Raw genomic sequence first — 16,346 nt, forward strand, 5'->3', positions numbered from 1 at the left:
ATTTATTTTTTACCTCTAGGACACTGTTAGGTATTTGCTTCAGAGGATGAGATGAATGACAAGTAGCGTGTGAAAATGCCATGCCTGACCAGGATCAAACCTGGGACCTCCAGATGATAGGCTGAGATGCTACTACTTGCACCATCGAGGCCAGCCACCAGGTTGGTATAGTGGTGAACTCGTCATTGCAAATCAGCTGATATCGAAGTCAAGGGTTCTAAGGTTCAAATCCTAGTAAAGGCAGTTACTTTTATACAGATTTGAATACTAGATCGTGGATACCAGTGTTGTTTGGTGGTTGGATTTCAGTGAACCACACCTGAGACTGTACAAGACTACATTTGATTTACATCCACACATATCATCCTCATTTATCCTCTGAATACCATATGGTGGTTCCGGAGGCTGTATATAGAAGAAAGGATCCCAATACATTTTTTTTTAAATTTATATTTAATATGTTACTCTGTTTTGTATTTTAAAGATAAATTTGAATTATGTCTTAAGCATACTACAAGCAGTAAATAAAAATATGTAATTTGCATTATTTTCTGTAACTGTTCTAAGTTTGTTAAGCTAGAACGATATTACTGCAAATTGCATACCTTTAATATCAAATTAATCAGAAAAAATCATTAATTAAAATCTTTAATAAGAACTTAAAGAACTGGTTGAGCTAACTGCAAATGATGTTAAGCACATTGACAATTATACATTATTTTTTACCTACAAATTTGAGGTTAACAATTTTTAAGTTGTTTGCATTTTTACCTTTTACATCTTAGCTTGTAAAATAGAACAGTTTGCAGTATAACACTTTTCAGATATGAAGGAACAATTCACAATCCAGAAATGTTTTCCTAATCAGGGTGGCTGCACACAGCACACAAACGATATGTGTTTTGGGGATAAAAAAGAAAACACTGGGGTTAAAGCTGTGATAAAAAATCACAACATAAAAAACAGCTAAAAATTTTCAGGATTTTGAAACTTTTGTTGTTGTTAGCATGCAATATTCATGAACATTATTTAATTATAATTGGCAAAAATATTTAACAAAATCATTTGTAATGAGACATTTTCATAGGCCTTATCTGGGTTTTAATTAATTTTACCTTATTTTTTCAAAAACTATATTTACAGTAAAAATTAAAAATTATTATTCTTTTTTTTAAAAACCAGAAAATTATACAATCATAATCTAATTTGTTGTGCCTGAAAATAGAGCATCACATTTTTCAGTAATGATTTGCCATGTTGAGCACATGTAATGTTATACATCTTCATTTTCAGCTGGCAATATTTTTCCTCAATTTTTATTTACCAATATATTGAAACGCTTAAATATGCGAAAAAATCTTTCAATGAAAATTTCAATGACCTTTTCTATTTTATTTAGACTATACAATGTTTACATATTAATATGAATGTATTTTCATTTACAGCTCATAGTCATCCTTAGAAAATGTAAATGCTTAATTATTTTAATAAATATAAAAATAGTTGTGAGATCAACCATGTGATATTCAAGTCATCAAAATCTTTTCATTTTTGGAATTTTCCATTGTCAAATACTCAAGAAACTTAATTGAAAATTTACAATTTTTACAACTAAATATAATTGAAATTTACAAAAAAGATTTATTTATAAATATAAACGAAAAGAATGAGAAACTAGTTCATCACATAGTATTGCTTTTCCCCATGGAGTATATGTTGTGCCATCTTCTGCATAAAAATAGGGCCCAAGAATTAGTCGCCCAACTGTTCTGTCTTGTTTCATCATATTTTTTGATAACTTTTGTTTTACAGTTATTACAATGTAATTTTGTTTCATTCCTGTAGAATCTACTTTGAAGTGCTCTGTATAGTTGCATATGACATCTTCATTATAAAGCATAAGCATTGAACATTTAGTTTTTACTTCTCTCCCTTCACTGAAATATTTTATTTTAACAAAAATTTTACACTTCCCTGAAAAAAAATTGAGATTTTTTTTAAACATATTTTTGTTTAGTAACACAATAAATATGCAGCCTAATAATAAAAAAGGAGTAACAACATTTAAAATAGGGAAAAGTAACTAAACTTGAAAAAAATCATCCTTCAATTTATTTTTACTTACGCTTATCGGTAATTAATTTTTCAGAGACTGTTTTGCAACAACTTAATTATAAAGGGTACAATTAATCAGTACATATATTTCTTAGGGATTTGCCATAAAATAAATTAAAAATTCAGAATTTAGAAAGTACTGACAATAATAAAGTAATACACAATTAACTCTCATTAATGTTAATTATTTGAATAAATATAAAAATAATTGTGAGATCAAGCTTGTGATGTTCAAGTCATCAAAATCTTTCATTTTTAGAATTTTCCATTGTCAAATACTCAGGAAAACAAATTGAAAAATTACAATTTTTACAACTGACTACGATTGAAATGTACAAAAAGATTTATTTATAAATATAAACGAAAAGAATGAGAAACTAGTTCATCACATAGTTTACACATGATACCGTAATATACACATGTAAGCAGTTAACAGTTCAAAGAAAGGTATGATAACTCCATTGTTACAATCAGCATCACAAAGGTTGTCACAGTAAAGAGGCATATTAGTAAAAAAGTTATGGAGTAGTAGGCTTCATGTATCCTCCATATAGATTGTTTTCTTTATCAACACAAGCACATACTGCTCGCTAATAATTAAGCACAGTTTAGATAGCAAGTGACACTGATGCTGGTCATTAGCCATTAAAACAGACTGACAGCAACTGTCAAAATGTTTTATATCAATAATTAAGAGGAAGCAGTCCATCAATTACAACTTTGGCCACTGGTACCCAACTTCATACTCTAATTTTCAGATTGCTATTCTCAAGTCATTCAGGATATTGTGAAATCATCAGTTGCAACTATATGGAGTACTGTCTATCTAAGAACCAAAAATTACTTTTTGTCTTATAGATGTAAATATTTTCATATTTGGTTTATACTTCACCAGTATAATGTTGGTGTAATATTAAAACTTTTTTTGCAGATAGTGACACACCCAAATATGTAATACCTTTCAGGAACTTAATTTTTTTTAAAATTACTTATGTTATTAATGCATTACAATACAATGTCTATTCAAATATGAATTGCAATCTGAATAATTCCAGAAATGAAAAAGTTTTACATACTATTTGATCCACTAACGCTGGTACTTGTAGAACAGTTACTAGAATGCTTCATTTGTTCAGTCACCATTGTAGTGTAATTATGTTTTGAATTATTTTATGTCAGAATTCTTTTAATAATTAATAAATTATGATTTAAATTTGGGAATGTTCCTCACATATATTAGATTTTCATATTATTATATTTTATGTCATTAATTTTTAGTTTAAATAATAAATAAGTTTAAAAATTAATTAAAAAGAAATCAGTTTCAAAGATTTGTTCAAACTGGACCTTTCCAATAATAAATTTTACAGTGGTGATTAAGATGACATACTTGTTAAAACAAATATTTGTATTGTTATTGGAAATCATGAAATAAAATTGCTCATTAAAAAATTGGGTAGAGTTAATATAAAATATTTACTGAAGCCACGGAGGCATCAGAATATTTAAAACAATCAGTTGATATGTGGAATAATTTTATTTTTTTATGTGAGTTACTAAATGTACGTATCAAGTTAAATGTTAAATGTGTACTACGTAAGGAAATTGCTGACCTACAGAACATATTAAAGTAAAAGTATCTGTATACATGCTATACTTATCTGAAGCGCATTAAGTTAATAAAAAAACCTTTGGAAAATGTATGGTATTTTGAATAAAACCCTTAGGAGGCTGGCAACCACAACCTGTAGTCACAGGTAATTAATGCTGGTGGTCACAACTGGCTCCAATAGACTTGTTTATCTCTCTTTAAAATTTGGCTATGTTTGATGATCAAACCCATAACAGTTTGATGATAAGAATTATTCAAAACTGTCAACTGTTTTAAATAAACTAAAGCAAATTTAATAAATAAAATGTTTTTGAAAAAAGTACTTAACTTAAAACATTCACTTCTTTCTTAAGATGTGGAAGAGCAAATAAAAATTCTACAAACTTAGTTTTTAAAGGCTACATGAACTTGTTAAATTTGGTTTGATTTCTTATTTAAAAATGTTAACTGATTTTAAAACCTCTTAAATGTACATCTAATTTTAATTTTTCTAATTTGATTTCAGTTAAATCAAATGATTCTTTGAGATCTTTTTATACACAATTTTTAAAAAAAATAAATTTATAAGCAAATGTTTATATTATATATAAAGTACTCAGAAAATACATAATCATAAAATATTTATTCCTATATTGTGGTTAACTTATTTCAGGCAAAAAACAGAATGCAACTTGTCATTTCAAATCTGTGCATTAAGTATATTTTTCATTTATTCATAACTTTTTTTTAAATTTTTAACAATCACAAATTATGTAAATAATTTAATATTGCTGTTTAAATGAAGACTACAATTTATATATATATACAGAGAGAGTCAAATTTATGGAAACCCCTCAACAATCGTTCCCGATAGAATACTGTAACTTTAAGGATAAGGTATCTGTCAATTATTTTACCTTTTGACAATAAATTTCAAACCCTTTTTGGGGGCTGGCCCAGGGGTTGTAACTTATATATTCTAATTGGTAACACTCTTTGTGTGATGTATCATTTTAAAGGTGTCTGTACTCTAGTTTGGATTTTGTAAAAAATTACATTGATAATAATTTAAGGAAGTGTCACAAATAAATAGATTTATACAATATTTATAAAAATTTGATTAAATGGATACTATTGAACAAATTTATTTAAAGAAAATTATTAAGCATTATGTTTGCTATTTACTTTTGTTGTTGTCCTCATGTTGTTTGACAGTGTGTCTGATATTTTGTGGGTTATCATGATAAAAAATACTTTTTAAGTGGTCCCATAGAAAGTAATCTGATGGTGAAAAGGCAGGTGATCTTGCTTTGACCTCTTTGGCCAATCCATCTTTCAGGAAAAAATGCATTTAAAATTTTATACCTTAAGACCAAAATGAGGCGAAGCACCATCTTGTTGAAACCAAATTTTTTAGAAGTTGGGACCAAAAATGTTTTTAACAGGTTACTGTAGGAATACTGATTAAATTATGAAGACAGTTATGTTTGATTCTCACTCATGGATGTAAGCTATGTTTGATGTGAACTTTGTTCCTATCATGCGATTCAACAGTATTAATTCTTTACTTATTAAATATATACTAAAATATTACATGTGGTTAAAATAAATTGTTTCTTTCTTAATTTTATTAGTTTAATAGCTACTTCTTGGAACATAGAAGAAATTTTCCAGAATAACTGCTAAATAATTCACTAGGCTACCAAAAGAAGTCTTATCAATGTTTGTTCATAAAATTTATTAATTTGAAAAAAATAAAGTTGTTTAAAAAAAAAAAGTAAAACTAGTAACACAATTTACACCAGGAGTTACTTTCTATATTCCGTGAATTATTGTCAAATAAAACCACAGGAAAATAAACCAGCAGCAACATATTCAAGACATTCATTTTATTTGTTTATTCAAAGCAAACCAAGAAACTATTGGTAAAACTTAATATTGGAAGAGAAATAATAATTGTAGAGAATCTAAACGTAAAACAACTTAATTCACCATCTTCATTATACGGTTCACACAATTATTCTTCTGGGGGAGGGTCGACCTGGGGTGGTAGATAATCTTTTTCAACATCAACATAGTATTGAAGTGTTGTATGTCTCCCAACAGATTCTTCACGTCTTTTATCTTCGCAAGTTTTATGTTCTCTAAATTTCCTATAGTTATTTTATTAGGCTGGATATCATCATTTGACAAGTCTTTCTTATAAATGGGTTTGTACTGACCACATGATGTGTTATAAAACTGTTCACCTTGAATTAAAACTGTATGTGAAACCTTTGTCCTTTTCAGAAAAAAGTGTTTACATAAGGAAATTTTAAAATGCCATCAACTAGTGTTTTTGAATACTCTTACAGCCTCACTCTTCCAGTCATTTATTATACAATCATTACCAAGCTTTTGAAGGGAAGAAAGATTGATAATTATATTTTTATATTGGTATGGAGAATCAGTTACTTCCTTCTTTTACATTTCTTTTTCAATATTACCAAAAACTCTGTCAGGGAAAGAAATGAATGCCCCCAGACAGGAAAAACAATTTCAATGTTTTCTATGTTTTTTGGAGCATTAAGAAGCCATTTGGAGCAGATACATAAACTTATCCAATTCTTGTTCTGTCCCCTCACATGCATCTGCTACTAGTCTTATTCACTTGTATGGACTCGTTTCTATAGAGTTTAGTTTATGAAATACTGCAGATAGAATCTGGTTTGAGCCTTTTGCAAAAGTATCTTCTGTTCAACAATAACCTGTACAGTTTTCAGGATTTAATTCACTTTTCAAATGACCTTGCATAATCGTAAAATTGTGAAGGTAAAGTTGACGCAAATAGTACGCTTGTTGGTTCGGTACTTTAAAGAGGCAAAGCTTTTTTTGTAGGTCATAAGATACAATAAGAAGATCATGATCAGTATCCTTTAGTAGCTTGTAAAAGGCCTTGGTTCTAAGCTTATGGACTCTTTTAGTAATAATCAATTCTTGCTTCTTATTAGGACCATTTTCCATCTTCAATTGCTTGGTGAGCACAATACAAGTTTAACACGTATCAGACCTGGGACTTTTAAAACCCAGATTAAAACATCCGTTAAATATGTGTCTAAAATAAGCATGACTTGTCTTTAAGTCTTCAGATACTTGTGCAATATACATTTAAAAAAGTTAGTCTGTGCTCAGATCTGATGACAAGTATTTCCTTCCTTACAGAACGTCCTTGTAAATAATGGGACTCAATACATAACAGTGAGCAGATAAACTCTTTAATAGCTTCCCTTTTAGGTCTATATATGGCTGTTTTTCTGAGGCCACATTGCCTGTTGCAACAAATGTTTCAGCAACATAATCAACTCTAGCTCGTGTAATTTGGAGAACATTAAGAAATGTAGGTTTGCACACAAGGATGTGTGTTTTTTTTCACCGTTCTGACATAAAATTTTAACTGTAGACTTATAGGGAACTGGAATGCGTCTTTAGCCCTCCTTTTAACATTTTATTTACAAATATATTTAATTAAAAAATTATCCTGATCTATCTTCACTTTACTACTATAAAAACTGTTATGAAATGATAAAATGTCTTTGATTATTAAAGTAGAACACTGGAATGCATTGGTCTCATGTTTACTTGTTGGGTACCAAGGTAAGAATCTGGTGAGTACCAGTAATGAAAAAGAAAATAAGGCATATTTATGGTATATCAAGTCATTTTGTATAAGCAAGCCTTATTTTCACCACAAAATTAAAAATTGCATCTCAGTAGTGATTTAAGAAAATAGTTCAATAAATTACTGCCTCTTGCTAATTTAACAAGTAGACCTACAAATTAACCTAAAATCTATTTTATTTAGATTTATGCTCATGTACAAAAATATAGATAGATTTAAATCAAAGAAACCTACATAACACATTTATACAAATGAACCCGTTAAATTTGAAAACTAAATTTCTTACAACCTACACTATTAAATTTAAAATAACCCACAATACATTTGTAACAATTTGACATTTATGTAAAAAAAATTCCTAGCATATGCACTATAATACCCATGTGGCTCATTTTTATTTTGAGAATTAAAAAAAAAAATGGTTTTATCTAAAATTTAAATTTGCATCATTGCTAGCAAGATTTTTAAACCCTACAGCACGAATTATACATTCTCGAGTTCTGATGGCTTTAAATGATTCAACAACTACAGGTTCTCCAGTTGCAACAACTTAAATTATTTACCCTAATTATATCTATTAACGAATTCAAGTGATATTTTTATTTTTTCTGTAAATCTTTTTTTTGTGGAATTTCTGAAACGTCCTTTTTTGTTCCATAAACCCAACAGAATGCTGAAACAGTAAATGGTGATAGTCAAAATAGGAAACAGCCAAGGAATGAAAAGGGATGGTTGAGAAATAAATAATGCTTCAAAATGAAGTAAAATTATCTAACAAAAGTTAAAATTGGTTGCAGCTAAAAAAATTATACATAATTTTGATTAACTGTCAAATGCTCTGAAACATTTTTCTTACAAACACTGTTAGAAAGTTTTTTTTACTCATTTTGGAGATTAGGGGACTATTCTAAACAAAACTTATTTTTATGAAGCTCTATTATATGTCAAAAACAGAAAGATGGTGATTTTGTAATTTGACGTGCACTTTCTGTTTTTATTTATTATGTATTTTCAACCAAATCTAATATACACTTCAAAGTACCGTCTAAAGATAGATGTCAAAAATGTGAAACAATTGATTTGATGATTCAAACTGAAAAAGATGAAAATACAAAAGCACAACTTAAAATGGAAAACTCTAGATTGCAATGTTGAAAAGGACAGGCAGGTCTGCATTGAGATGCTGAATCTGCTTCTGAAGTACTTATGACTGCAGAAAACTTTACCAGTTAACAACTTTTTTTTATATTACAAGAGAAACTTGTGTATAACTTCTGAATACATTCCTTTTAACAAGTCAACTAGGTTTATATGGGATGAAACTCTTGGAAGCAAGGGTTCAGAGAAAAAACTTACATCTTACTTCAGGAAACATTTACTGAAACATGCAAAAACATACAACATCATTCTCTTTTCTGATACTTGTACAGGCCATAATAGAAAGAATATTAAAATGGCTCTTACCTCTCTAAAACTAGTGCAAAAAGCAGACACAAACATTGAAATAATTGACCATAAATGACCATTCTTTTCTTCCCAATGATATGGAATTTGGTTTGATTGAAAGAACAGCAAGTGTTAAAGTAATATTTATTTACCAGAACATTGGGTAAACATAATCCAAAAGAAAAAGAAACCAACATTTCAAATAATTTGTAGGAGTAGGGAAGAGTTCTTAAGTACAAAGCATTGGAAAAGACTACCTGCAACCATACAAAAACAGTTTCCATGATAAATGCACTGGATGCGTTTTGAAAAGGGATCTCCTTTCATTATAAAGTTTCTTTAATCATTATCAGACTTGGCTGAATTTAAGGAAATAAAATTTGAAAAAAGTTGAGGCCAATCAGGAAGAACATTACAAACATTAATAAATATTGTTCAGAAATCAATGTGTCAGCGCACAGATGTAAAAATATTCAGCGAGTAACTGCAGCAAAAAAAAAAAATGGTATGATGTCCTTACTGCCATACATTCCACCAGTTTGTCACACTTTTTTTCAGAAACCTTCCAGTTGTTCTAAACACACTATCTGTGCCATCTTATCAAAATTATAAATTGTATATAAATGAGTATTATTCATAATGCCTTTATTTTGTTTCATTATAAATGATTGTTTACTGTTCAATAATGTTGAATATTGTTTAAATGTTTTGTGCATAGTTTGAAAGTTTTATAAAATAATTTTAAATGTTAATCATTGTGGTTAATTTTTCTGTTAGAATTTAGTTTCATTAATGTTAAAGAGTAAATAATAAGTTAACTGTTTATGTGTGTACTTATTATTGGTATCACAATGTTTCTGAGCTGTCTTGATCTTTTCTTTATAATACAAATTTTTACCCAAAATATTTCATTAATGTGTATTACTAATAAACATTATTTAAAAACATAATTCTAATTAAAAATGTTACAAATAAATATATTAAAACAAATATAATATTTCGTTTTATTTTTGAAATTTTTGTTTATATCTTCTCCTATATAAAAGAGAATGTCCTGACTGATTCACTGACTCATAATCAACGTACGTATAAGAAATGATTTGGCGAAATTTTGATTTTAAGTGGCTCAACTAAATTTCATGTTAAGAGCGTTATCTAAAAGCAACATACGCTATACTAAATATTTTACGATTCCACTGCAATGTTTCTGATATGTGTGTCTGCTGTAGACAAAAAACTATTGGACCAATTTACGTGCGGGAAGAAGGGAGAAAGGGAAGAATTGAAAAAGGGAAATGGGGAAAATCTAAAAAAGGTTAAAGGGGTAAACGGGGAAATGGAAAGGGGAAAGAGAATTGAGGAAAGGGGATTAAATAAATTTAATTAAAATTAAATAAAATAATATTAAATTAATTTTAAAATAAATAAATAATTAAATTAAAATGGAATTAAAAAATTACATTATGTAAAGCAAATAATTGCTTTAGAGAGATGCAGATGCAAAAAAATTGGTTGAGATTAAAAGCGTAGGTAAAGCACGGAAATGAAGTAATTCATTACATCTGTCAAATAAGTAATATTAATACATCATGTGCGCGCATGCAGAGTGACAGAATGAGTGTGTGAATGCTACAGAAGAATGCTGTTAAATTTTACAGCTGTATTTCTCTGTTTAAAATAATGAAAAAAGTTCATAATAAACATGTATTCGGAAAAGGCTTTGTTTTTAAATTAGGAATAACAAAGAATTTTACCATGATTTCTGCTTAGTAGCAAAATAAACCTATTCCGAAATTCATAGAAATCCAACTGGAATCGAAAGTCGGGGAAGAAGGGAAAAGGGAAAAATCAAAAAAGGGAAGAGGGTAAAAAGGGAAGAAGGGGAAAAGTAAAAAAAGAGAAAAGGAAGGTGGAAAGGGAAATGGGGGAAGAGGAACGGGAAAGAAAAATAAGGGATAGAGAAACGAGAAGGGAGAGCGAAGCGAGCCATAACCCTCTGATCGTTGACGGAAAGCGCAAGTAACCATAGAGCACGGGCGAAGCTGCGATGGGGATGCTAGGTTTAGGATTGTAATACATTTTTTGTTTATCTTAATTGGACTTTGATATTAAACTATTTTAATTCATAAAATGGATTGGTCTAACAAATATTGTTCAATTTTCTTATCTTCCTTTTTTTGTTTTTCTTTATTTAAGTTTTGGGCAACAATTCATTGTTTATCGTATATTCCCTCAGTATTTCTCATACAAATTTTTATTTACCGTTTTATCAGGATTTAATAAAGATCTAAATATAATATTATTGATTAAATATTTTTTATTTATAAAAAAAATAAGTTTGCTATTAAAAAAAGCATTTCGAATTAACTATATTGGGGCGAAGTAGTGACGGTGTACGCTAGTCCATTATAAAATGATGTTTTTTAACAGCTGATTGATTAGTTTTGTTAAAATTTACAAAGGAAAAGTGAACTAAGTCCAACCTGAAATGGGGAAAACTTGCATCAGTCTTTTAAAATAGTAAAAATTGTAATTAAATCTATATAAGAACTTAAGTTTAATATTATTTTATACCATCAGCTGAGAAACAGGAAAAAATATATTTGTCTGAATTAATTATATCACCAGAACTTTAAACTCAATTTTCTCAAAATGGTGTTGACTGGATTTTGTTTACTTTTATTCTGAACCATTCATATAATCTATAACATTTAAGTAATTTAATCAAGATGAACAATATTTTTATCTGCAACTGGAAGAAGACTTAACCTAACAAAACTTAAGCAAAAATGTATGACTCCTGTCAGCACTAATTCATAATAAAATATACTCACCTACAGCGTGTTCTCCAATTCTTATATCTTCAATCTTAATAACTGTTATACAAATGGTATTTTTATTTTTGTTGAAGGACATTGCAAGTTGGAGGGTACCAGGAGTTACATCTGGCTAGAATTAAAGAAGAAAACAAATTTTAACAATTTTAGGTTTATAATGCATAATATATCACTCTTTATTGCGATGAAGTGTCATAAAATTTAACAGTTTTAATGTATTATTGTATATTTTTGTAGGTATTACATGAATACAGTTTACTACATATTAACAATAAGATTGAAGTAACTGAAACATACAAAGTTAACTTAACTCACTAATTAATTAATAATAAGTACAAAACAATTTAAATCATTATACAAGTGAATTCTATATGGTGATGAAGGATACTTGGCATATCAGCTGAACTGCTTGCACTCAGTCAGTGGACTATACTCAGTTCTAGTCGAGTGGAGAATTCTCAGAACAATAAACTATTTATTTATTTTTTTGGAATTTGTGTTTGTTTTGATGTAGAACACCTATTAAAAGACATCTCTCAACTACAGATAATTCTAAATAATGTACAGTTTTACAATCTCTAGTCCCTTTAAATAGAAGTCGAGAGTTACAGCGTTCAAGTCCTAGTAAAGCCAGTTATTTTTATACGGATTTGAATACTAGATCGTGGATACCGGTGTTCTTTGGTGGTTGGGTTTCAATTAACCACACATCTCAGGAATGGTCGAACTGAGAATGTGTAAGACTACACTTCATTTACACTCATACATATCATCCTCATTCATCCTCTGAAGAATTATCTAAACGGTAGTTACCGCAGGCTAAACAGGAAAAAGAAAGTCCCTTTAAATAGGGTTATTTAATAAAAAATTTCAACAAGAGACATGCTCAACAACATTTGGTAAAGAATGTAGGGAAAAAGATGGTAATGAAAGTTTCATGATAAACCCAAATAAAATTTTGTTCAATATATCAACAAAAATGTCTAGTGTTTCTGTACCAACAGGAAGGTCCAGCCATAAACCAAAATTTAAATGCTTCCACCCTGAGTTTTTCATAATTTGAACAATAAAGGTCATTATAATAGACTAAAAGAACACCTAATTTTTCATAAATGTATTAGGGACTACCTCCCTTATAATTTTATCTATAATTTTCACCCAAAATACAAATAATAATGTACAATGTTTTTTTTTTTGATTTGCTTATTTTATTTAAATAAGCTTATTTGTTTATTGACATGCATGAAAAAAAAATCATAATTTCTGTCTATAGAACCTGACTTTTATATGCATAAATATTATCAGAGCTGAGCTGTGCCTCCAGGATATGACCTGAATCAACAAAAGTTACCTATAATTTCAGTGGAAACAATCATAATTTCTCTGTTCAGTTTGCGCTTAAATGGCTGCTTCCTTTCAGGGAATCCTAGCTTGATCAGGCCGAAAATCCTAAAATCTTAAAAGTTGTAATCATAGTTTTAACTCTCCATATGGTTTTCCTCCAATGACATAATTGTCATGCTGTACAGAGACACCTTCAATTAAAGAATTTTTTTTATTTTAAGGGACAGAGAATAACAAATTTCACTTACATTTTTTTTTTGTCACAAGGACTTGTATGTTAGAATTTACAATAATTAACTAACCTTCCCATCAGGAAGAATAAACCATTAATTTATCATTTTCTCTCAAGTAATGGAGAGCAAAATTGGTTTTTATGTCGTTTTCACTTAAGGCCTCCTATGTATTAAAATCATTACCTCAAAATGTTATTTTAGGATTTTATTTCCACACAACTACAGTTAAATTGGGTTTACTTATAAAAACATTTCAAGCTCTCCCTAAAATATGATTGCAATACGAATTCTCTAATTTTATCTCTGTTTTTCTACATTTTTCTGTCATACCTTTCAGAAATGAGTCTCATTATTTCTGTGACCTAACTCTTTCTTATTACATATAAGTCTGAGGCGAAGGTGAATCCCAAATTTTGTAATTTTCCCTTCAGTTTCAGGCATCAGGGAAAAACATTCATGACTAATTTTTCTATTTCAAGGCCTCATTATGGGGTTAAATTGTTGTTAGTGTGAGTCTGAAGCATGTGGCTTTATTCTATTTTTAAAAATTCACTTTATGAGCTGTATGGCTTGTAATAGTTTAAATGTTACATGCATTACATGGCATTCATGCCATTTTTTTCATAGCTTATTCAAATAAATTGTGAAATATTTTAATGTTATAAAACTGTTTACTAGGATCAATAAGTTACTTTGAAACAGTTATTGCAAGTGGAAAAACAATTTTTTAAAACCCTCTATGGAATGGAGGGTTTTAAAAAATTGTTTTAAAAATAAATACCAAATGATCTGAAATTTTATAAGGGTAAGTATAAAAGTCCAACGTAAACTATATATTTTGCAGAATCATTTTATCAAATTTATAACACTTGAAAATTACATTTACAAAAAGAGAACTAAAAACAAAGCCATACTTTCTCACAATTTTCTATTAATGTACACAATGCATTAATGCTGGTTAAACATAATGTTAATAAAATAATAATACAAGCTTTAATTTAGTAGATGCTATTTTTTTTAAACTGTTAGTTATAGAGTTATAACAACTCAAGTCCATATGCAGCAAGTCTATGTTGCAAGCAAAATGAACTATTGCAACCAACAGTCTATGCCAACAGAACTTAAACTTAGATTACCTTTTTTCTTTAGCCACACTATAAATACTATATACAACAAACATTTCATCACCACAACAGTCAAGTCACTAGTGAATTGCTTAATGAAGTTTAATTGTGAACTTTGTGATCTTGGCTTAAAAATACTTATTTCTAAGTTAAATAAAAGCTGTTGTTGAACTTAAAAGGTTAAGTGCTAGTAATTGTGTTTTAGTATATACATGGGTTTTATAAATCATGGGTTTATTTAATCATGGTTATGAGTAAATCATGGGGAAAACATGGGCTTTTTAGTTTATTCATGGGTTTTATAAAATGGTACTTAATTAATAAATGATTTTCTAACTCTGTCAATCTTGTCTGTGATCAAATTTCCTTTTTTTTACATCATCAGGAAATAAACCCATGCATATAAAAACTTTACGAAATGTTTTTTGTTTTGTTTGTGGAGACATGCTACTAAAAAAAATAACAGTTGCTGTTTGTGATATAAATAATTTCACAAGAAGGAACAAATATTGTGATTACTGGTAATTTCATTTGAAAAACATTGATACATAATATTATGTATCTCATTCTTGGGTCAGATATGAGACTAGTACTTCATGGATAAGAGCTACCTATCTCTACCATACTTGCTCCTGGCAAAAATTTCTGGTTCCAATGAGTATATTGTTGCAGACTCATCGGTATCAATAGATGAAATATATAAAAAAAAATTTAAACACCAAACCACATTTAATGATTTAACTTGAAACTTGTATTTATCTAAAGTAGAGCTCCCCACCCCCCAAAAAAAAATGGAATAAGAATGGAAGTAGTTCACACTTAAAAGAATGGAATTTACTGCATTAAATATAAACATTTTTTTTCTCTCTAAAACAGAGATAAAGAATTACAAAAATATTTTACTATACATGATTTAATTTGTTCCTGTTGTGATAAACATGAAATTGATGTTTGAACTGAGAATTGTATATAATGCTGATTACTCATAGGCTTATAAAAAAAATCATGGTAGTATTATTTAAAAATTGAAAAATAATTCTTCAATACTAGCACTCATGCTGTTGGACTGAAGGATAAATATATAACAGAAAGTATGTCATTGATTTTAAAAGCCATAAGTAACATAAAAATTTATTGTTTAATTGTAGTGATCTTAATTTTATTGCTTCAGGTATATCCTCAAGATGTCTTTAGCTAAATACTGCTACTCATATTTTTTTACTATAGCTAAGCTACAAATAAATTTTATATAGTTTAAAAGTTACTAGACAGAAAATATACTCCAGGCCTGCAAAGTTTATTTTTTATTATTACATAAATAATTTCTCTTTATTTAAGGAGAAATTATTAAAATTTCATTCTCTTTATTTAAAGAGAAAGGATTGTCATATTTAATACAAATTTTCTTACAAAAATTAAAGGAGGTAAGATTTACTAGAAAATTACTTTATGACCAAACACTTAATATTGAATTGGATTCTGAGGAGTTACTGTTGTAGGAAATGTGTACTAGTTCCTGGTATTTTTGGGAATATAAAGATAGAAAGCAGCAGTTTTTTTTTTAATGAGAAGCTTTTGATTAATTTAAAAAATCTGGCTGTTGAATGTTGTTAAAGATTCTTTTTCTGTGTTACTATTTGGTTTTTTTTTCATAAAGTTTGGATACTTAAATAATAAACAGGAAGGAACGGTTTCACTAAGAAATATAAAGAAGGATGAAAATCCATTTGTAGGATGAATCTTTGGTGAGTGTATTGTTGCTGGTTGTTATAAAGAGAAAACTATTCAGTATACAACAGGAATAATTAATTAATTCTTAGGTCAGATAAACTCTTAATTAAAAAAAAAGAAAAGAAAATTGTTTTTTGTTCTTAATTTTGTAATTATATTATTATAGATATCTATAGCTTGCTACAATATGGTTATGGATTGTAAAACATGATTTCGCAAAATATTGTGAACACAAAATTACATAGCAATTTATTTTTCATTTTTATA

General features: G+C 28.5%; 1 protein-coding gene across 3 annotated transcripts in view; it reads right to left on the reverse strand.

Moving 5' to 3' along the window:
- Nucleotides 1-464: 464 nt before the first annotated feature.
- Nucleotides 465-16,346, reverse strand: part of LOC142334276 (uncharacterized) — a 98,012-nt gene continuing 82,130 nt past the window's right edge. For all 3 annotated transcript variants that reach the window (XM_075382187.1, XM_075382190.1, XM_075382189.1), the window contains exons 10-11: nucleotides 11,645-11,759; nucleotides 465-1,974 (exon numbers count right to left, since the gene is read on the reverse strand). In XM_075382187.1, the coding sequence (XP_075238302.1) occupies nucleotides 1,646-1,974; nucleotides 11,645-11,759 (444 nt within the window). In that variant the 3' untranslated portion in view covers nucleotides 465-1,645. The remainder of the gene's footprint in view (nucleotides 1,975-11,644; nucleotides 11,760-16,346) is intronic.

The sequence above is a fragment of the Lycorma delicatula genome, chromosome 1 (genome assembly GCF_047948215.1).
Source record: "Lycorma delicatula isolate Av1 chromosome 1, ASM4794821v1, whole genome shotgun sequence".
Taxonomy (NCBI): Eukaryota; Metazoa; Arthropoda; class Insecta; order Hemiptera; family Fulgoridae; genus Lycorma; species Lycorma delicatula.